Source organism: Mytilus trossulus, chromosome 3, assembly GCF_036588685.1.
Source record: "Mytilus trossulus isolate FHL-02 chromosome 3, PNRI_Mtr1.1.1.hap1, whole genome shotgun sequence".
Taxonomy (NCBI): Eukaryota; Metazoa; Mollusca; class Bivalvia; order Mytilida; family Mytilidae; genus Mytilus; species Mytilus trossulus.
In genome coordinates this window covers 70,841,294-70,865,299 of record NC_086375.1, presented here as the reverse complement: position 1 = coordinate 70,865,299, position 24,006 = coordinate 70,841,294, and the positions used below count along the sequence as shown (strand labels likewise).

The following is a 24,006-nucleotide window of genomic DNA, read 5'->3' as shown; positions in this document are numbered from 1 at the left end:
TACAGAAGTAATTATAGAAAATAGAAAATGAAATGTTAAAAATATATATACATAGTTTTCTGTGTGTGTCAGATGTTAGATTTTAATGAAGACTGGAGAATGGTTCATTGTCACGGTGGGTATGGTTGTCCTGCGAGAGAACGTACTGTGCTGGTGATTCGGTCCTGACGGGTGCTGGTGATCAATGAAAAAATGTAAACAAAGACGAAAATGATGATTTTTGACGTTTTCACTCATAAAAAATGGAAGAAAACAGTTGAGATTTTTCAATTTCGTTTCGTATGGGTTCATATATAAACCATTAAAAAAATGACCCTCTAAACTGTTTCAGTAAGCGTAACACAAAAATGCTCATTTTCAGAAAATCTCGAACTGAAAAAATAAAACAAAAATGCTCATAGAGTCCGCTTTCTATACCGCAATCCACACGACAAAACAATTTGGTGAAAAAACATTGCAATTTATTAAAATTTAGCATTTTCTCAATTTATTCATGTCCTGATACTGTGCTGGTGGGTCCTGTCATTGTGCTGGTGGGTCCTGATACGGTGCTGGTGATTTTGGATAAGAAGTTGGTAAAATTTGAAACAAATGTTACAAAATCAATAAAATTAGCCAGATAATTGTTGCCAACAGGATCTATGACTCCCATTTTAGCTCTTGTGCATCCATTTGGATGTTTAATATGTGTTTTCAAATGATCTGAACTTGTATTACATAATAACATAAAAGGGCAACATATTTCGTCCAATATCAGATAACAATATATAGTATCTAAAATAAGTTAAAAATTCCACAATACTATATTATTCATTTTATGTGTCAATTTGTTCGAAAAAAGTCGAAAAGAAGAGACTTTTTTAATGTCATGATTATATGTCGCTTTCTAGATCTATGCTTAGCATTTATTTCAGATGACATGGACTCCTCACCCTGATGACCCTGCTGCCTTTCCCAACTTTATCCGTATACATATATTAATAGATAAACAAAAGTCTGCATGCAACACGTATTTTTGTATTTAAAATGATTCGTTGTAACGAAAAAATTTGTGGTGAATGGAAACTGTGAGGGTCACAATCTTAAATTGCATATAAATGTTGCTTGAACCAGTTTCGTTATCTGATCTGAATTTTCTGAAATGTGCAAGGTAGATAGACATTTTGATTTTTTTTTACTCGGTAATGAACCATTGTGTTGATCCCATGCTAAACATAACAAAAATCTCTGTACAAAGGTCTGCGAATTTTCTACAAAAATAGTGATTTTATTTCCACTTAATTCTCTTTTTCTAATAAATAAAATTATGAACTATAAATGATAATGCTAAAAATAAAAAATGCAAGAAGTTTCCCCTTGATATATGTACACAATTATATCTCTATTATTCATTGTTTGTGCTGTTTTGATACTATTGCAGTTTGCACGTTTTGGAATTGTCAGGCCACATGAGGGGTCATAAACCGTACACGAAAAGATAAAATATTGATATAAGTACTTAATTTGCATCTTTGAACCCCCACCCCGGCTTGTTTTTTTTTAGGAGCATGGGGTGTCTAAAAATGGACGATTACAGACAGCCGAGTACGCATTTTACTTTCCAGGCGTGTTATTGTTGATTGTTAAAGTCCTGAAACGGATAGATGAAAACAAAAAAGTTTGATATATCTGGCTTTAGATTCAGGTTTTTTTTAATATAAATTAAGGCTACATTTAATATAATAATTCTATGAATTCACAATATAAAAAATGCAGAAAAAAAATGAATGAAGTGAAATATCTAAGTAAGAAGTCATTACTACAGAGATGGTGTGTTTGACACACAAAACTTAAAAGCTTAGTGATATTACCAATATTAAAATGAAAGTGTATTTTAGTTGGGTATTTTTTCCATTTACTCATTTTCAATTATAATCAAGGCACATTTTATTTTTATTCATGAAAAATATTTATATATAGAAAAGAAGGACACATTGTTCACTTCCTTCCCCGTAATTCTTTATCAAAAATATTTATTTTGAAATGAAAAAAGCTAAGAAATCTTAATTTTATTAGTGTTCTCTAGGTTATCTCGTCTTCATTCTCTGACTTAATCTAGCCTGCCTTTTCATAAAATAGTGATTTTTTTTAGTGTTCTATCGAACTTTCAAAAAAAATTCCTGATAACAGTTTAGACGAAAAAAAATTGTTGGAAAAATCTTACAGCAAGTGATTCGTAATAGCTATAAGATACATTTTTTCTTTTACAATACAACTTTTAAATCTTACGGGAAAGCTTTCACTGTAACCTCGCTCTAACTTCTCCCCATCCCTCCCCCCCCCCAAAAAAAAAAAAAACACCAAACAAACAAACTCGCAATACTATTGTCATTCTTATAGTCAGCACTCAATTGTTCACAAACATATGTGTTTGAAGCTGCCAAAGACATGATTCAAACGCTCAGAAAGTCCTTTGTTCTATATTTTTGCTCTCAATTTTTATGCAAAATCTTTTACATTTTTATTTTATGGGTTATTGTTGAAGGTCGTACGATGGCGTATGGTTGTTAACACATACTTCCTTTGGTTTCTTATGGAAATTTGTCCATTGACAACAAACATACCACATCATCTACTTTATATAAGTATTGTTTAAATTACAACGTATTTTGGTGATCTTGCAAAATGATCGTAATCCCGAAAATCGTAAACATATTTTCTTATCTGAAAAGGGGGCAAGAAGGGTTCCATTAACAGGCCAATAAATAAGATTACAGTAAGTTTAAAAAAAAATATTTAAAAATAGGTGTATTTTTTCTCTCATAATAACAGTAAAAAGATTCACAACAATGTCAATTTCAAGAAAGCAGACAACAACTAATAAGTCAATAACAGTACAGCATCAATGATCTTGAATATATACCACTTTTAACTAAAATAAAAAAGCACAGAACCAGGACATAGGAGCACAGAACCAGGACCATTTTTCTTATCACCAGCACAGCGTCAGGACAATTCCGTTTAACGAACTTGCACGACTTTTGCTATATAATATTGTTGTAATATACTTTGCATGGTACTTATGACACATCAGAGAAAAATTAAGCAATAAAACAGTCGTTTTATTGCCGTTCTGATACAATGTAAACAAACCCACCAGCACAGAATCAGGACCCACCAGCACCCGTCAGGACCAAATCACCAGCACAGTACGTTCTCTCGCAGGACAACCATACCCACCGTGATTGTGGTAACATACTGATTTCAAAACATACATTTTATTACATCAGTTTTTATATAAAGAATCTTCAATTCTCTTGAAATCATTTTAAGACATACGTAAATATCTGTGTTACCATTATTTTTTACATAAAAGCAACACTGGCCTATATTCTCAAATGCTATGTTGTTTAAAGTTGTAAATCTCGATTTTTCTGTTTTATTCGTGTGTTAGGGTAAAGATTATTAATCACCCACTTCATTTATAAGATTTTGGTCAACTACAATTACACGATGTTTTTGGTTTACAGTTTTATTTAGAAGAATTTCTATATAGCTATATAATGATAATAATTATCTAATAACTATCACAATTTTATATATATAAGTATTGTAATTTTCATTGTTATTTATACATGTCATATAAGTATTACAAACATAATCTTGGACATTATCCTATGTTTTGGAGAAAAAAAATTAAAAAATCGTGCCGTCACTTTTGTGCGTCGATCTATATGTTGTTCGCAATCAGCTATGCTGTTTGTGTGTGCTGATTTTAGGTTGTTTCACCTAGTACTCGTTTTTATTCTGTAGTTAGTCACCACTTCGTTTTAAACATGTATATCATGATCAACTATATAGTCATTTTAAAAAAAAATACTGTTTGCTAAAGAATTATTTTTTATTAATACCAAGGTTTTCCTATCCCAGGCATTTAACCTTAGCCGTATTTGACACACTTTTTGGATTTTATTTTGTCATCAATGCTAATATCTTTGAATGCCTTTCTTTTCTTTTTTTTTTTAACTAAGCGTCACTGATGAACCTTATGTAGACGAAACACGCGTCTGGTGTATTAAATTATAAGCCTGGTATCTTTAATTAGCTTGTCGTTATGTTTTATTGTTGGGTTTTCTTTGTGTGTTTCCTGTATGTACTTCTATTTACTTGTATTGTAGATCTGTCATTTTTGGAAACAAACTCATATATGTAATGAATATAAATTTGGCAAACATGAAAGAAATCAAAACAATCTTCTATCGGGTCCCCACAGGCACACGTGAACTGTGTGACAAATGACTTTAGACTTTAGAATAAGTAATTTTTTAGATCACTAGCTTTATATCTCAACTGGCAGTGAACCAGTGGAAAGAAAACTGGAAAACATATCCTTGGACGTTTTCTTTTGAATCCTTAAAAAGTCAACAGTGATAATTATACCGCTGTTCAATAGTCATAATTCGATTAAGCAAACACAAACCTGGGTAACAAACTTAAATCGGAGTAACACATCAGCCAAAAGAAAAAACAACGGAACAACAGAAACACTGACAAAAAACAGTGGCAAACGAGAGTAAACATATTAACGGACTGTGGATAACAACTGCCTTATTCCTGACTTGGCACTGAAACATTTTAGGAAAGAAATGATGGGTTTTAACCTGGTTTTATGATTAGCCATATCTCCTGATTATATGGCAATGTTTACAATACCTCTTGCATGACAACATTGTGTGACAGGAATACAGTGCAAACAAGTACAAGAACACTCAACACATAGATTTACAAAAATAATAACATTAGCATATTACAGCATTTAAACTGAAGAATATCAACTGACACCTCCCACATCAGTACACAAGAATCAAAATAAATACCTAAAGGTTGGCCTCTAATGAGGATTAACCTGGGAATACTCCCGAAAGAACCAGAAACATTGCATATTTTAATAATAAAAAAAGGTAAATATATTTTTCCCCAAGCTGAAACTTTACAAATGTATTAGTTAGTATACTGTTAAATTTCAAAACTGAAAAAAATAGCTTAACCCATGTGCATTTTCTTAACATTTAAATGAAAACCCACCATTTTTAATAGTTTTTATGTTTGGCAAAAACTTGAAATTCAGTCATTTTGGTGTAGTTTTATTCAAAACTAAAGAGATGTAACAATCTATTTATTGAATAATCAGACCAAGTCTATTGAAAGAACATAAGATGAATATATACAAAGAAACACAACATATAAAAAATTAGCACACAAAAATGCCATGTTCTGCCTTTTTGCATGGCAAACATGGAAGGAAATTGTTAAGGTTAACTTACCATGGCAACCGTATTTTTTTTTTTTTTTTTTTACTTTTTTACCAATAATACATAAATATCATCATATATGTGCAATATAAAGAAAATTGAAGAATATGCGTGGCCACACAATTTTGATGGTTACAGGGAACTGGTATTAAATTCTAAAGAATTAAGCAATACAAAGTACTTAGTATCAGGTCAGAAATACCATACCATAATTAAGTGGGTTTATGGTCATTTTATAAAACACAAAAAAACAAAATAGACGCTGTGCATCATAAACATGGATAACTTTACAAAAAGCGATGTATTTTGTGTGATGCACATATTTTTACAAGTAAATTTCTAGCAAATAAAAGATTTGTTTCATTTATCGACACGTTTAAGAATATTAAATTGGGATTGCGTTTGTGTTTGAAATGATGTTATTACAACCATGACAGAATATTAAAATGAAATAAGGTGTAAACGTGTTATTTTTTTTTTTGTATTTTGTAACCATGTATTTTATACATAAAAGTACATATAAACAATAATTTTCTATGTTCAACTGACAAACAGACAGACTGACACACCATCAAACATAATGCCCATAAATGAGCATACCAGTAAAATGGCTGTTATATAGGTTTTACTATTTATTACTTCCCAATAATTTGTACTTCAGTATTCAAGAGTATGTGCGATAACACTGTTTTCACAGGCTTTGGTTCGACACCAAGAGTTGTTAATTCAAAAGTGATGTAAAACTTTTGGAAATTATAATAAATCGAGTTTTAAACAGTATATGACAACAGTAAGATTACATGGTTGGAGATGTATAATGTTTCTAATTGAATATATTCATGTACATCATGTAATATTTCAGTGAGTAATTATCTATTGGTCTTAATATTAACAGTTCAAATAAATAAAATTGAGTTGCTACATGATTTTAATTCATAGGCAATATTGTAGTCAAGCCCTTTATATCAAACATGACTTTATTATGTGAGACAATTAAATTCATTTTCTGAAAGAAAAAAAAACATCGTCAAGATTATTGCTGAATTGATGAATTAAATGGATTTTTTCTGAGACAAACGTTTTTTTACATTGAGCCAAAATAATTTATTCAAGGTCAAATTAAAAACAAATAAGTAGTTTTAATCACCATTCCAGTAGTCAACACTTCGGTGTTGACATGAATATCAACAATGTGGTCATTTTCATAAATTTCCTGTATACAAAATTTTGAACTTTTTGAAAAACTAAGGAATTTCTTATCCCAGGCATAGATTACCTTAGCCGTATTTGGCACAACTTTTCGAATTTTATATCCTCAATAGTCTTTAACTTTGTACTTGTTTGGTTTTATAAATATTTTGAATTGAGCGTCACTGATGAGGCTTTATGTAGACGAAACGCGCGTCTGGCGTAATAAATTATAATCCTTGTACCTTTGATAAATATTTAAACCAAATTAGAAAACCCGATATAACATACATTGACTACTTTGATATCATGTAGATTTTGTTTTCTTTCAATGATCAGGAGCTTACAATAGAATCATGACAAATGCAGCGCTAGGTACGACGACATTAGTTCTATTGTTTTTGAGAGAGGTATAAATAGATTGCTTCATTATTGAGGCCTATTTCTTGGTAACATAAAATTTATGATAAACAAATCCAATATTTCACACCAAGACAGTAAACTGGCTCCCAGAAAAAGTCCCATAGATCCTCCAATATCACCTGGAAAAAAGAGATATTGGATATTACCTATAATGGAAAATACTGATGTGAACTACCACTTAACTAATCTTCTATAATTGTACAACACAAATGTTCAATTTAGCTTAAACATGTGTAGCTGTTCACTTTTGAGTCAACGTTATGTAAATAAATCATAATAAAATTAAGATGTAACAGTGATACAACTTTCCGAAATGTCTAAATGATGTTGATCAAATTAAGTATACATTACCGTTTGGTCTTCAACACTGACCAAAACTATTTCATTTGCAGCAATTTGAGCAATATAGGTATGACATTGTAAAAAGAAATACAATTCAAGCTTGAAAAGTAGCGGTTTATTTTGAAAGCAAAACAAAAAAACGAAAAAACAAATATTGCAGAGTGAACTAACGACAACCAAGTACACTGAATTACAGACCACTGTCTTTGGAGAGACATGACAAAGTGTTCAACATTCAACATTATCTTGGACGATTTGTAACAACAACATACAAACAGAACAAATCCTTTATATTGGCATTGACGCATCAAATAAGTACCGATGACAAAACGATACTACAACATGACACAGAGTACTGATTTAAGATGAATCGTAAAGACTAAAAACTGGCATTAAAGCTCAGCTTGGACTAAATAAATAAATTTTATTTTCAATAAGCCTACTATCATTAATACCACCCCAAGTGATTTAGGATTACAATGATAATCGAGCTAGGAAGACGAATAGAGACTGTGTTGAGCAACAGGTCATCTAATATTCATTATATCAATTATTGCAGTATAAATGGAACGTTTCTTAAGACAGTACATGGTGTATCTTTTTACAGAATGGATGAGAAATTTGATTGATTTAATATTTTTGATAAATTAATATTTTTGATAGATATATTTTTCAAACTTTAATATTACGAAGGTAGATGAACAGTAAACTTTTTTTACTTTAATCAAGCAATGGAATATAAACGGATCGTTTTGTCTTAGGCCCATACTTGTGACTATATACAATACAGGAAAAGTCGGCTATTAAAACGGAATCAGCAATCTTATATCATTTGATAATATATTCAAGATGAAGCTACGATTGTTCAACATCGGTAAACTACTACAGCATCCATCACATGTTCTAGAAGCGGTTTCTCCCCCCCCCCCCAAAAAAAAAAAAAAAAAAAACTTAAACTACAGTGCAATATAAGTTGTGATAACCTTATACTTCAAATAATGAACATTTTATTGAACGGATTTGATCAAAGACTTTTAAGGATATATTTCTCACTTTTAAATTGTAATTAGATTTTATTTATAAAATGTGCGTTCTGGTCTTTAATTGACAGTTGTCTCATTGTGAATCATACCACATCTTCATTTTTATGTTAACTGTCGTTTTAGGACCTTGATTGGATACTTACAGATAAGAGCAAATGAATCGTATGCCTTCTGTTGTGTAATTTCCTCATAGCTCATTTGTTTATAATATAAGTCAAGTTGCATAAAATTTTCCCTGAAATATAATTAAAAAAAAATATGAGAACTACTTTTAACATTAAACATGTCTGTAAACGATACATCAATTAATCTGTGTTTCCTTTTACCGTTATGTAGTATTAATAATGATACTAATACTAATCTTAGGACAATTTAAGATGAATATCTTGAACATAATCTGATTGTTGAAATTTGTATACAAAGTAACAACTTTCTAAGTGGCAGTACTATGCTAACGTGAAAACCTATTGCAAAAATCTTGTAGGTATTATTGAAGATTTTGACCTGGTACATGAATGTAGCCGTCCGCAGGATATCAATCATCTGACTGAGGTATGTTAATATCAGATTATACATGGTTCTTACGTCCTGGAACTCTCTTTTCTAGCTATAAATCTAGTTTCCATCCACCGTTTAGTACGTAATAAAATGTACCAAGTCGGTAACTTGACTGTTGTTATCCATCCGTTTTTTGAGTTTTTTATTGATTTTTATTTTGAAATATAAAAACGGACTTTCCGTTTTGATTTTTCGTGGGGGTTTCGGTATTGTTGTGATATGACTTTTCCAGCTTTTTTGACAATAATTTCTGTCCATTTAAACCTCTTCTTATACCCAAGATTATTTTTTTATAAAAATACGATCGGTGAAAGTGTTTATTATGAGAATACTTTTCGTCGCTGTTATATCAAATGTCGGTCTGATACTGTTTAAAATTGTCTAGTCTCAATTAGCTATCTTACATTCGTTTATATATACTACATTATGGAAGCGGCAAATAGAATCCTACCTTTAAGTATCTATGTTCTCTTAAGGATTTTTTTTTTGGATAGGTTTTTTTTTGGATTTAATTGCTGCACATTTCATATCATCTTATTGATAACAAAACGTTAGAAAGGACAAACAAAGTACGAAGATCTTTGAAGATCAAAATTCTAAAAGGTTTTATTAAATACAGTTATTATAATCTATTTCTGGGAACGAAACACCGAAGTAATTAATGTTTACAATAAATTTTTAATTATTAGAGTATAATAATAATCTATGTTAAAACAATAACGTTTATATTTTCAATGTTACTTACTTGATAAATTCATTATTAATGTCCATCATTTCATTGTATGCCGAAAAATATTCTTTTAGGTATGTGAAAGATTGCAGGAACGCTGTTCCGTCTTCACCAACTGTCTCATACAATGTTATCATAGCTTGAAGTTCTGTATAATTACTATCTATTATTTCTTTAACATCTTCAAATGTTTTTAAATAATCGTAATGTTTTGAAAAATTGTAATAAATGAAGGAATCTCGATCATTTACTATTGTTTTATATATTTCCAAATGAGATGAAAAAACTTTATTCAATTCCGAAGATATGTCGGAATCGTCTTTCAATATCAATTGTAATAAGTTTCTAAGATCTCTTTCACAGTTTTTCATCTGACCTGATAAAAACTGTTTTCCAATCACCAATTTTTCGCCGTCAAAATTAGACAAATAACGATCAATTACAGAACTAATAAGATGAAGTGGTTCAAAATATGTGTTATTAAACGAAATAATGGTTTCTGTTAAGGAATCTACAGCTTCTTCGACCGTGTGTATGTCTGTTTCTGCTGAGAAACATATCTTTTCAAACTCTAAATATCTTTGTTGTAATATACGATATGGTCTTTCTATGACTTCATAATATGTAACTGCTTTTGAAAAACTAAAACTTCCCATTACAGATCGAAAATCGTCGCTCCCTTGAATGATGTCTTCTTCGGTCAGATTTCTGCTTGCATATGTTTTGTCAACTAGTTCTTTAAAATAGGTTAAAATGTCATATGTACTATTTAAACAGTATTCAAGGCGGTTAGTAAATTTTACGGCATACTTATTATGTGATAAGGATTCTTTCAACAAATAAACTGGAACTGCGTAATCATTATGTGACCTTGGTGCATAGTCGTATGTATAGTTGAATATTCCCACGCCTTCACGATACGCCGTTCCTAGTTGAGCAAAATTTATTTGAGATCGTCTGACTATTTCTTGTCTATTTAATAATTTATCAACAGTTTGTTGATAAAGAAATTCGCGTACAGACGTGTCAAGGAAGACAGTGGAATTCAACGATCTAAGGTTACTTTCTATCGTTAAAACATATTCGTTGAATGCAAGCGAAATGATATGGATATTGGATTCTTCAAAGGCATCACGCGGTCGAATGAAGTTCTTGAGAACAACATACTCTTGATATCTATACAACCATTTCTTCCATGTACATACAGATCGTAAATGGTTAAAACTAGCTGACAATCGCACCTTTAACACACTTAATAAACTCGTTAAATCTTCTAACAATTTAATTTCAAGAACAGATAATTTTGTATGAAAAATTGTGTAAAGGTCTTTAAATTTTTGAAATGAATCGCCATCCATTCGGGAAGTAACTTCCTTTGCATTCTTTAACTTGTTGATAAGTATCTCTGTTAAATTCTTTGAAATAAACTTCTTTCCAGCAAATTTTGAATTTGATGCATATGAAATTTCGCTGTGATATGCATTAGATTTACACGGAACTGGGCAATTACAATCTTCTTCATACCGACTTGGAAAGTCATCTGTAACATAAACGTTCAATTTACTTTATATCATATTTAAGACATACTTCAAGAAATTTTCTTGTCGTAAAACACACCAAGAAGAATCCGAATTGATCAAACAACGATCTATAAACATGCAGTATCTGCCTTATGTTACAATTCACAACGTCCGTTAGCGGCGTGTTTTGCATAGGTCGCAAACGGTAATCTGAATTCTATACCGACAAAAATTATAATCTTTTGCAAAGACTTGCGGAAAATGTAATCCAATTTATATTCTTGTCTTATGCGTTTAGGTATAACTACGCCCATCGATTTAGGTATAAAGTGATATACAACTCATCACAGTAGTTGTAAGTAGTAAACCTTAGTAATCATTGTGTCCATTAATATAAACAAGAAACGACGATTTACATTGCGTATGCTGGACGTGCGTTATGTCTACAAAAACTCATTAGTGACACTTGGATCTTTGCAATTTAAGTACTCCTCAATACAGAATGTTTGGTGGTTTAAATTTTAGATCAACCCCTTTTTCAAATGATTCAGTATGGATTCAAAATTGAATATGTAAACGGTAGACGGTATCACTAGCCCAGTAGTCAGCACTTCGGTATGTCAATTTTTTTTAAATTTACTGTTTACAAAAGTAGGAATTGTTCGAAATACTGACGATTTTTTAATCTTAGACATATATTACCTTAGCCGTATTTGACACAACCTGTTGGAATTGTGAGTCCTCAGTGCTCGGATAGCTCTCTAACCGATTTGATCTGAGTGTCACTTATGAATCATATGTAACTAAATGCGCGTCTGGGGTATCAAATTATAAACCTGGTGTCTTTGACAACAATTGGGTACCCCCACATTATTTGGCGGATCACATACTTATTATAAATCATTTCTGGTTATTCAAATAAAAAAAGTAATGTTTTTTTCAAAATTATTTTGCCATTTCTACATCAGTACCCCGTCCAAAATTAGAAAATACTATATTGTTATGTGTTCAAAATTGATTCATTAATCAATCAAAATTTGTAGAATTATTCAACTCAAAATACTTATATTCAAACAATCATGGTTGTCTGAAATTCAAATTCAATTTGCATGGTACAAAAATCAATCTTTTTAATTTTTATTTTCACAGTCTTGTTCCTTTTTCCTTTACCGTTCTCTTCACATTGTGACAATAGGGTTTTTCAGGACGTGCAAAGATAACCGGAATTGTTTAACTGTGTACATTTATAATGGTATTGTTTAATAGGAGTACCCCTTTGGTTTTTATAGTTAATTTTCTGACATATTTATATTACAATTGTTACGTAAGTAGAAATTTTACGTCAATTTTGCAGTCATAGTCTTAGAATCGTGAATATTATTCTTGGTAGTTTTAATTTAGATAATAGACAAATACGAACCTGATATTACATAATAATTCAACATATTTAAGTACATTATTCACATATCAGCCAGCCTTCAAAGTCTATAATCTGGACTATAATCACCTCATTTCTATATACAACATACCTAATATCTGTTTTAAACAGCTGTAGTATTGTCCAATTGTACAAACTGGTGGGTAACCTACAACGTCAAAATTTTCGTTATTTTGTCTTTTATTTACTATATGCGATGACCTACTTCATTTATTTTATTGTTTCGTGCTTCATGTGAGATGTTTCCTGTTATATGCTATCAAATGACAGTTTGAAAGATAACATAATTTTGTTGTTTAACAAAACTGTGTAGGCTTCAAAACTCTAGTCATAAACGCTTAGATACGAATAGATATTGGTAAAAAATAATTGATTTTATGATGTTTTAATAAAAATGAATCCTTAACCAATCCAAATATCTCAATACAATTTCTAAGACACAATTCTCCTTTTCTTGTAACATCATATATCTAAAACAGAAGAGAGAACAAAGAATATGTGGTATAATTGCCAATGAGACAATTATTCACAAGAGACCAATTGACACAAAATTTAACAATTACTGGTCGACCGTAAGGCCTTAAAGAATGAGTAAAAGTTCATACCGCATAGTCACATATAAAAGTCCCCGAAATGAAAAAAAGTCAATTCAAACAAGAAAACTAACGGTCAAAATTATGTACAAAAAATTAACGAGACACGAATAGGTGACAAAACAAAAAACGAGAACCAATGAATTACAAGCTCCTGACTCGAACGAGGCACATATACACAGAATGTTGTGGGGTTAAACAAGTTGGCGGGATTCCGATCCTTCCCTCACCTGGAACAGTGGTGTAACAGTACAACATTAAAACGAACTTTACAGTTGCCAAAAGCTTACGGTGACCTATGGTTGTTAATATCTGTGCCATTCAGTCTCTTGTGGAGAGTTAGCCCATTGACAATCACATAACATCTTTTGTTTTATTAACTCATTAGATGGATACTAATAGAAATGCATCTAACAAATACACAGAGTGAACGTGGCCGTGTAATTGTATGTCCAAAAAAACAAAAAGACACTGACTACTGATCATAGAGTACTCACAGTTACTGATAGCTTGTTAAAAGCCACTAACAACTAAAATAACATGCATCTAAGACTGAACATATCTCGAACATCATTGTTTTGAAATAGTTAAATTAATATGCTGTGATATATTTAAATATAACGTACGATAAGCTACAATAATTTTTTTTTAATTGCATCAAATTTCACCTGGATGGCTGTACAAGCTTGATTGAGCTATAACAATAAGATGTGGCCTAATTTCAATGATCTACACAAGAGACTATAAAAGTCAGCAACTTAAGTCACTGACAACTATAAAACGCTCCGAAATGACTATTTCAAGCTTAAGACTTTAAACCAATTAATGTGGCAAGTGTTCTACAGTACAACATATTACAAAACATTTTTTTATCGGGTGACAAGGGTTTATCTTATCAGATGAATACACAGCAGAAAAAAGACAGACTGGATGGGGCAGGGATTTTTATAATATCCCTACAATAAACAAAAAGACCTGAGAGAACTGACAGGTAGTGCAGAGCAAATAACAAGTAATAAAAAAAAATCATGCGACTTAGGATAAGAATTGTTTTCTTAGCGAAATATTTTCTGAATCTTTAAAATATAACATTTAGTTAGATCATTAGTAAAGACTTTTTAAAGAAAAAAAATCTCATTATTTGCCAAAATTAAGATTTTACTATGCTTTTTTTCAAAAATATAATAAAAGGTAAAGGTCACCGTGCTATTTTTCAAGCTATGAGTCGTTGAAAATTGCCTAAATTAGGTTAGATTGTTCATGAAAAAAAAATATGTGTGTGCATAAAAAAATCTATGAGACTGAATTTTGAAATTAATTTTGAAAAGATAGGTTTTATTGTATGTTTTAAGAAAATAAAAAAGACAACATAATGTAACTAAACTTTTCCTACTACAAGTAAAAGTAGAAAAAATCCCTATTAGTCCAGTATAATTTTTTTTTACTTAAAGAGTTATGTCCCCCTCAAATTGCTCACTTGAGAAAATGATTCTAAAAAAAGCCAAAAATGATATCTGTTTAAATATTTTGTATAATATAATAAATCACCAAGTTTTTTATATATAAATGAACAGTAAAACCATTAAATTACAAATCTGTCTCCAAATTTGCAGATTTGGGAAAATAACTAGACTGATTTTGTACTGTGATTGTACAATAAAAAATGCCGATATACCATAAATCTTTCTTAACACGACCGTGCAACGGCTGTATAGCCAGTCAAGGTCGTTAAAAACTTCCATTTGTTGTCTTTCTTAAAGTTATAAATATTACAATACTAATCATACATGTTCTGCTAAAATATTCTGGAGATATTTTCATATGACGTTTGATCTAGCTGTTAAAAGTTTTAAAAAAATCTGTCATCGAGTCAATAGACTCTAAATTTTAAAAAAAACCAGAAAGAACTTTTAATAACAAAACAACAAAAATGAAAAGTTCGTAAACGATATCAGAAATCCATGTTATCTAGTATTTTTATCTAGTTGATTGTCAAAGGAAGTTTATAGATCTTTTTTTTTTTGTTCGTTATAATCATAATAATGGTAAGTGAATGTTATAAATATTTGAAAAACGCTTTCTAAAACAATATTATTCCTTCAAACTGAGACTAACAAAACACTGTTTAATAGAAGTCTCAGGTTCGAAACGCTTTTCTATATTACCGTGAGTCAAGAACTTTCAAAGTCAAAGTTGATATTTGAAAGCCAATGATGTTTGATAACCGCAACACGTGAAAACTTGTATGACCCAAAGGAATTGCATACCAGTTACCAATTTAACATATAGAAAAGAAATTGTTTAATTCAAAGCACAATCTATTAAATAGGAAAGTTTGCCACATTTAAAGGCAACTCAAAGCATAATCCCTCTGCGATTATAGCTGCTCTTATTCGCAAAATATCCTGTCTTATTTCTGTTTCATATACACGAATTCAATTGTTGACGAATTAACTACTTCTATTAACGATGTCATTAAAGTTTGTGTGTGCTATAGCTAGCAGTTATCCCTTTGCAGAAATGTTTTAATTTTTTGTTTTAATGTTGATTACATTAGTAAATCATCAGATATACATTGGAAACTTACCAGTCTACGAATTGTGAGGATTAAATTTGTTTGTAATTTTAAATCAATGTAAGGCCAGTTTTGACTGAGAGAGTTGGAACCTCAGTGTATGAATACTTTCTTTATGAACAGGCAATTAAAGCAAATTATGTTATAAATCATGTCAGTATTCAAAGCATTGAATACTGAATTCATGATACCTTCGAAGATAAATTCCACCAGCAATGGTGTCTTCCCATGAAAGGTAATGGAATTTGCGTTTCGCATTTTTGATATGTTACTTTTTACCATTGATATAAAAACTGAAATGTAAATACAGACCGTTCTTTGACGGCATATAAATATGTCTACATCCACATATTTTTGCAGCTGTATGTGAGAGACAGTCCAGTTTACAATCTCCCTGAGAGTATCTGTCTATAAAGTTTAGTTCTCTGCTACTGCATACACCATGTGGAGAAGGTAGATTTACAACCTGCATGAATTAAATTTCAAAAAATTACATGCCAAATAAGAAAGTATACCATGTAAAATAAATGAACTTCGTAAATATAATTATCATAAACGATGGATAATATATATACACAGAAACGAGTTAATGTATATACTATTTTGGAAAACTTTAAAATGATACCATTTATATTTCAGTTCTTGTATGATAGATTGTAAACATTTGTAAATGATTGTAAATGATTAATAAATCGAAAAGTACATTTATATGTTGTTTTTATCTTCTTCAATATCTATACGAAATCCTATTTTCGAGAGCGATTTATTATCGCAAGATGAAAATAAGTTGAATATAAATAGTTTCAAAATATGATAGATAGAACAGAGGTATTCGCAAAATAAGTTGGTATTTCGTATCTTATTTATTAAACGTTTCAATATTAAAATGGTTTCTAATCTATACTAGTTTACTTCGCCAGTGTGTGAAGATTTGATAATTTACACATCAAGAACACTCAGGTTGTCAAAACTATTATCTAAATTGTGATTTAAAAAACAATTAGAACAAAAACAATTTTTACTCTATTCAATAAAACTAAGCATAGAAACGGAATATGTGTCAAAGAGACAACAACAAGACCAAAGTGCAGAAAACAGCTCAAAGCCACCAATAGGTCGTCAACCCAGCGAGAAACTACTGCACATGAAGGCGGTTCTCAGATGGCCCCTAAACTAAAATGTGTAAAAATCACTTCGAAAGAAGTCCGAAAAAGGAGACCTTGATAAAACTAGTTCGAAGATTATGTCGTCATCATATGAAAATCAAGCACAATATTTCCCATTTTGGAGTCTAGGATCATACTACCATAAATTGTAACCAGTATCATGCCAACGACTGCTTTTAAATAAATATGTAAATGAGGCAAAATCATTATTCAAACTGATTAATCATTATTTTGTGATTCAATTAATAGCCTGAATAAACATGATGTAAACCATCCAGCGTTTCAGAAATATTATTTCAGGAATTTGACATGACTAGATTTTCTCAAAATATGTTTTCATGTTGACGTTACCAGATAAAGAAAATATTACCTTCTCGAATTAAATAATTTCTATGCCGTTTATATGTATATGGTATGAGAAATGGCGAAATCAGAACACATTTTCCGTCAAAAAAGTTATATGATGAAAAGTTTTTAATAAAGCTTGAACACATTCACAATTTAAATTGGAAAGTTGTATATAGATGTGAAGTCGCTATACATGTTTTACTATATTTATAGATAATACACATGTATCCATAATCCTCTAATAAACAGTTTTAAAAAATCTATCCCGCAATATCTTTTACAAATTAGAGCAAAGCCACTAACCAAAATTTATATTTTGCTATATCGATGCCTTTAACAACAATTATATTTATTTAATTAGCTCATTGGTGAAGGTCATACGGTGATCTGTAGTATTTGATATATTTTGTAATTTTTTTATTGGTTTATTGCCAATCATAATCATACAGTATAAATATAAGAAAAAATGAAATTGAGAATGAAAATGTGGAATGTGACAAAGAGACAACAACCCGACCATAGAAAAAACAACAGCAGAATGTAAACCCATTGCGGCAACTATCAATAGACCAATCAATTGAGAAAAATGACTAAAAACAGGCACATTATTTGTTTAGGGACTTAACATGTTTAGTTGATGCTTAACTCATCACCAAACCTCTGACAGTGGTACAACTACACAAAAAGCAATACACATTAATGGGACTCATTCAATTGACACTTAGCCCAAAAACAAACAACAAAGAGACAAAGGAAACAAAGAACTTCTTTCATAGAACTGAGAAAGCTAGTTTAAAGCCAAAAACTAATAGACAAACAATGACTTCTATCACTAAAATGTATTTATTGTTTAAATCATAAGCAGTGCCAAAATCACAAAATGAATAAAATGCAGTAACTCAATTCAAATATAGAAATTATATAACGTTTCGTTATCCCTCTGCTGGTGGACTGTCAGTCCCCGGGGTATCATCAGCTCAGTAGTCACGAACTTCGGTACTAACATGATTTAACAATCTTTACTAAAATTGTCCGTTTATAAATTTTGAAGTTATATAGAAACTTAGGTTTCAACTCCCTCAGGCAAAGTTGGCTTTAGATGGATTTGGCTATTTATTTCAGTTATTTTTCGGTACTAATACATCTTCGGATTTCACATGTTTGGCTTTGAGCGTTCCTGATGAAGGTTAATCCAGAAAAAAGAAATTATTTAACGTGTTGTTTTCCTTTCTTTTTTTTTCAAACTTTCAAATGGAATGAAAGTGAGAACCGATAAAATCAATAATAAAAGATCTAACTACAATGATCAATTTATATCACTCACGAATGAGAAGATCTAACTTCAATGATTTTATAAAACTCAATAAAGACTTTTGTTAGGGAAATATAACATTGTCATGGATCGTATCACAACGGTGAAGTAGTATTTCATATGTTCTTGGTTATCGGTCAACTGGTTGTATCAGTGATCTCAGATCTTAATAAAATTACGAATCATGGATTTTTTAGGTCCAAAACATTTACTTGGCCCTAACACCTTTGACCAAGACACATCAAAGACATAATAAAGATGAACCGACGTTGATTAGTTTGATCGGAACTTACAAAGTCGTATTGCTGTTTGCTGGGAAACAAACAAAACATTTGTTTAATTCTTGTTATGCAAAATACCAAATTCAACCCAGGAAATCTATTGTCTGTATATTTATATTGTATAATATCTGCTGGTCTACACAATATCTAACCTTTTTGAACTCGATCACAGCGTTTACTCGACAAAAAGCTAAATAATGTGCCTCGCAGCTGATATTTTGCAATATCAATATGCAGACAACCTGATAATACATACCTGTTTCAACGGGAACAGTCAATATTTCAATCAAATTATGTGTTTCTGCGTTATGTATTTAAAAAATATCTTATTGCAAAAATATTATATAGTAACTGAAAAGCATTTCACACAGTAACTAAATGGGAAAATACCTTCATCAACTGCACACTTGTAAAAACATTTGCCCCTGTTGACATGGCCTGTCCCAAGGCATGCACCATTGGTATCTCCAATCTATCGTGAATCAGAATTTTAATACCGGCTGCATTGTGAGGTCCTGGCATATATTCGTACTGTTCTACATTCAGTTTTAATTTTAATCCATTTTCAACGCCTGAAACAAACGTTTTAGACTTCGAAATTTATATTGTAATGGGTCAATAAATAAAGTTTGCATTTTATCTTAAACGCGAAAAATGAAATGTGTGTATTATCCAATCAAATAAACTTATTGTTTATCAAATGAACAAACATATATTTCCTTCCACGTATGTAGTTCTCACAGGAAAATAAACTAAAAGGTCAAATACACATTAAAACTTATACACGTCAAATATAAGAAATATACTGTTTAAAAAAACATCTTCGTCCAAAATATGAAACCTGGTTGCCATGGATTATAAATATGTAATGTAAATGTACTCATGTGTTAAAATAGGTTGCATATTAACATACAGCTGTTTCTCAAACCACGCCTCTTTTGGGTAGATGTGTACTATTCATAGATAACTAATCATGTTTACGTACTGGTTCCCAGATATGATCTCTAGGGGTTTCATATCGTAGAGACATACCTTAAGAATGTTACAAGTTAATAGGAAAATGCATTTTGGTCTGAATGCTAATTATGGGAACCCTAAAGTAAAGATTCGGGTAGTAAATAATGTTAGTGTATGTTTCACATCTCAGAAGTTCAGGTCATATAAATGTTGAAAATATGCCGCACAGCCCTATATTTTGACCTTTGAAAAAATATTAGTGCATACAAACTTTCCATTCTAGGATATAATTTTTTTCTAAACTTCATAGTAAAAGGAGTTCTATGGGAATTGCATTATAGATATTCACAGAAATGCAACCTCTATAGGTGTCATGTAATTTTCCTAGTTTTATTTATAGAACAGATTTGTTGCCATGTATTTGTGTTGATATTAAATCCATGTGTGTTTTTTTTAATTTTCTATCGGAATTAATTAGATAGGAACATGATTGCAAAGGAGGATCATTGATTAAAAATAAATTTTAAAATAATTTTATTGTTTATAACATCGATCTTGTTAGTTTTCTCATTTGAATTGTTTTGCATGTGTCAATTAAGAGCCTTATATAGCTAACTATGCAGCAAGGGTTCTACTCGTTGTTAAAAGCAGTACGGTGCTATACAATTGCTAACGTCTTTCTCATGTGTTCTTTGGCGAAGAGTTGTAAGGTTGGCACACATGCCAAAATATTAAGCACAATAAGGGAAACAATAAATAAATAACAAAAAAAACAATAATGTCATTTCAAACATGTCAAGATCTAATTCAAAGCGTGTCTTAAATAAGATATTGAGAAACGCAACGACAATAATAGCAAAAATTCCTTTATACAAAAGAGTTTTAGCTGAAAAAACGCAATTAACAATTTTGAAACATGCTGCGGCTTAATTGATTACCTGGAGAGGACACATAGTCATTATCTTTACTACTCCATGTAAAACATACTCCGTGATCTGTCAATATTTTATCGAAGTCATCTTGCTTGCAGGGTATTCCTTTCCAAGAACATCTGAAAAACAATGACACACAATATTATGCAACTTGTAACATGTATTAACAAACATATCTCGTATTCTTTGTTGATAAGAAGGACCACACATGTGTTGTTTGTGAAAAAGGACTGCAATATCTTTATTTATAAATCTAAAGGAGCCCATTCTCGGATATTACAAGGCAATTTGTTTCTCAAACTGAATGAAAAATGGTTTAAATCGTAGTTTATACTAGGATTATAGAACCTTCTTTTCTGTTTAAAACTATATTGGCGTTGATTTGCATATGCATTATATGTACTTTTGAATAAAACGTTCTCCCAACAGTAGACCTCTGAAATTCTTCTAGCTATAATACGAGGTTCAACCCACATTTTTCTTAAAATGTCCTAATCAACTCATGAATACGGCAGTTGTTATCAAATTATCCGTTTTCGTGTATGTTACCGTATGTTTTTGTAGCAGTCAGTATTTCTGTTGTTCCTTTGTTTTGCTCTTATGGTTTTACGTGTTTCCCTAGGTTTTGCATTGTGACCCGAACTTGTTTTCGCTTTAACGGTTTATAACTATTAAAAAGCGATATACTACTGTTTGTCTTTATAGTATTATAGTGTATAGTGTAATTCAAAAATCAATTAAAAAAGGCGCAATTCAAAAAAGAATAAGATAAAATTTTCTCAATCCACAGAACGAGTGAAAAACTTTTCTTGACTAGAAATGCCGAAGAAAATGGTGAGTTAAGCCTGGGTTTGTAGCTACAAAATCTCCCACTTGTTATGCATTTGTAAATACTTCTGTTATATTGCTACAATTGATATGATAAGGTTTACTAATGTTTTTGTTTGTTTTAAACAGGTTTAGTCGAACATTTTCTAAATAAGGAGATATATTTAGTCCGGAATAATTCATTGCTTGAGTTTTTGATTTTGCAATTTAATTTTTCTTTGGAGTTCTGTATTTTTGTTGTTTTACTTTGTACTAAACGAGGGAATTGTACTGGCGATAAACATAACTTACTTACTGAAGGATTAAATTAGTACTTATCCCATTTTGCCAGCATATCCAATACAACATATGTGTAATAATTATCTACAGATTACAATAAACGATTGTATATGCATTATAACTAAAAAAGTTTTAGATGATAAAACAATTGAGAAGAAATGAACTCTTAATATTCATTATTTTCTCAAAATATGAAATATTTGAACAACTGTCAGTCTTTAATTTCAGTTATTGTTTACCTATTCGATTTCAAACATACCTGAAAATAAAATCTTCCCTTTCGTGTGCAGTGTTAAGGTATAATGTTTCCAAACTGATATTTTCATACATGCTATTCCGTATATATTTCTCAATACCTTGTGTTCGATGCGAAGAAAACATTTGATCTATCAGTTCATACCAGCCATGTTCTGCAGCTAAGGATGCTCTAGTAAAACAAAATCATTTTATTTATCATTTCTTATTTATGAAACATTATTTTTTTAAGAATTAAGTATTATTTTCAGACACTAAATCGGTCCAAATACATTTTCTCTTTAATTTAACTTTTCTCAAAAAAAAATAACCTTAAATACCTCAATTTTGGACATTTGTAAGGTGAAATATTTTAGATTTTTAGTAAATATTATTGAAGGCATATCTTACTTAGCTTCTTGTAAAATATGTATCAATAAATTATAAAATTTGAATATAGCGACGCATTATGGGGTTTTCTTCTTTTACTTTTTCAGTCTATAATCCAAGATGCAAAGAAACAACTATGCATTGATAGAAAGAGAGTAACGTTAAATCGCATTGAAGACAACGGTTTATAATTCATGCTTCCCAAGTCTGTATACTTTACCACAACAGGGTAAATCTAAGGCATTCATGATTATTCTTCACCATTTTACTTACTTGAAGGCGTTTTGGTTACATATTGTAACAGCAGGAAATTGAAGAGTGTTGTTATAATTGACAACAACGTTGACTGTAACAGGCCATCCATAGTAATATGCAACTCTGTCTACTATTTGAAAAAGAAGACCTCCAAAACACGCCAAAATAAGTAAAAACCACAATAGTCTGAAATTATACAGATATTTTAAGGAAGCATATGCATATGGTCTTTTCAATTCGGTATGCATAACATCATAGCAAAAGTGGAAAAATCTTTTACATATGTTTGTTAACGGAATTTAAACTTTAGCTTTTTACATATTCCTCTCTTTCATGCAGCTCATCAGTAGATTACTTGTTTATTAATCATTGGTGTTTGGAAAGGAGTTCTAAAAGCTTCTTTCATAAAGTGATCTATACTTAGGTGGTCTCTAGACGAACGGTGTTGTTCTTTTAAACTTTTAGTAGTTTAGCTTTTTAATTGCTATAGTCTTTTTTCGACTGTAGAATTATTAGCAGCTGCTTTCTCATTTTGGTTTGATCGATTGTAATGCAAATTACTGTCTTGTTTCTCTACAGTTTCATATATTTGTTGTTTCGTTTAACGTAAAGCTTGGGTTTTGTTGTTGTTGCTGCACTAGAAACGCATTGTATCTTCGAAACAGACGTGATTTCTAACTTATCTTTTTTTAAATTCTCTGATGATCAGTTTAGAGATAATCTTGGAACTAAGATCCAACTGTATAGGCTATGTTGACATCAGTTTAAATTAACTTACATCTTTAGCGTCGTTTGTGGTATATAGCTCCTCATGTTTTTTTCTTTATTCATCTTTGGCTTTCAAATAAGGTTTGAACTTTTCTGGGGTAGATAAATTTTAAAAAAAGAAGTGCGAAGTGTTATTTATGTTGGTGAATACTGTTTGTTCGATGGTGTTCGAATTCATTTGAAGATCATTGGTTATATTTTAGATTTCAAACCCCTAACGTTGACATAACTATATTTGAATAAAAAAAAATTATACGTACCTTCGTATTGTCAATTGAGAGTGTTCTGTTACATAACGAAATCCATGGAAACTGGTTTGATTTCCAAATTCATTTAGATATTTATCTTTTTTAATTCTTTTTTCACTACTCTCCGTACCTTCGTTTTCCTTGTTTTCCTTCATTTTCATTGACAGCAAGTTGGCTGTACAACACTTTACTTCATATGAGTTAAAGTTCTCATAGCTGTGTTTGTATTAGCTGAAATAAAACTAGCATTGTGTAACCTTTATTTATTATAGATATTTAGTAGTGTCCAATGGTAAAAGATGATTGC

The 24,006-nt window shown here is 30.7% G+C and overlaps 1 protein-coding gene across 1 annotated transcript; it reads right to left on the bottom strand.

The window, feature by feature from the left end:
- Positions 1–5,380: 5,380 nt before the first annotated feature.
- Positions 5,381–23,854, bottom strand: LOC134711007 (uncharacterized). The gene is made up of 11 exons (XM_063571434.1): positions 23,712–23,854; positions 22,702–22,869; positions 22,064–22,231; positions 20,704–20,816; positions 19,199–19,380; positions 15,974–16,167; positions 12,625–12,734; positions 9,952–11,115; positions 9,591–9,774; positions 8,431–8,522; positions 5,381–7,021 (listed from the first exon to the last, which is right to left on the bottom strand). The coding sequence occupies exons 1-11, from the start codon at positions 23,852–23,854 to the stop codon at positions 6,909–6,911; spliced, it is 2,631 nt and encodes an 876-aa protein (XP_063427504.1). The 3' UTR covers positions 5,381–6,908.
- Positions 23,855–24,006: the final 152 nt, after the last annotated feature.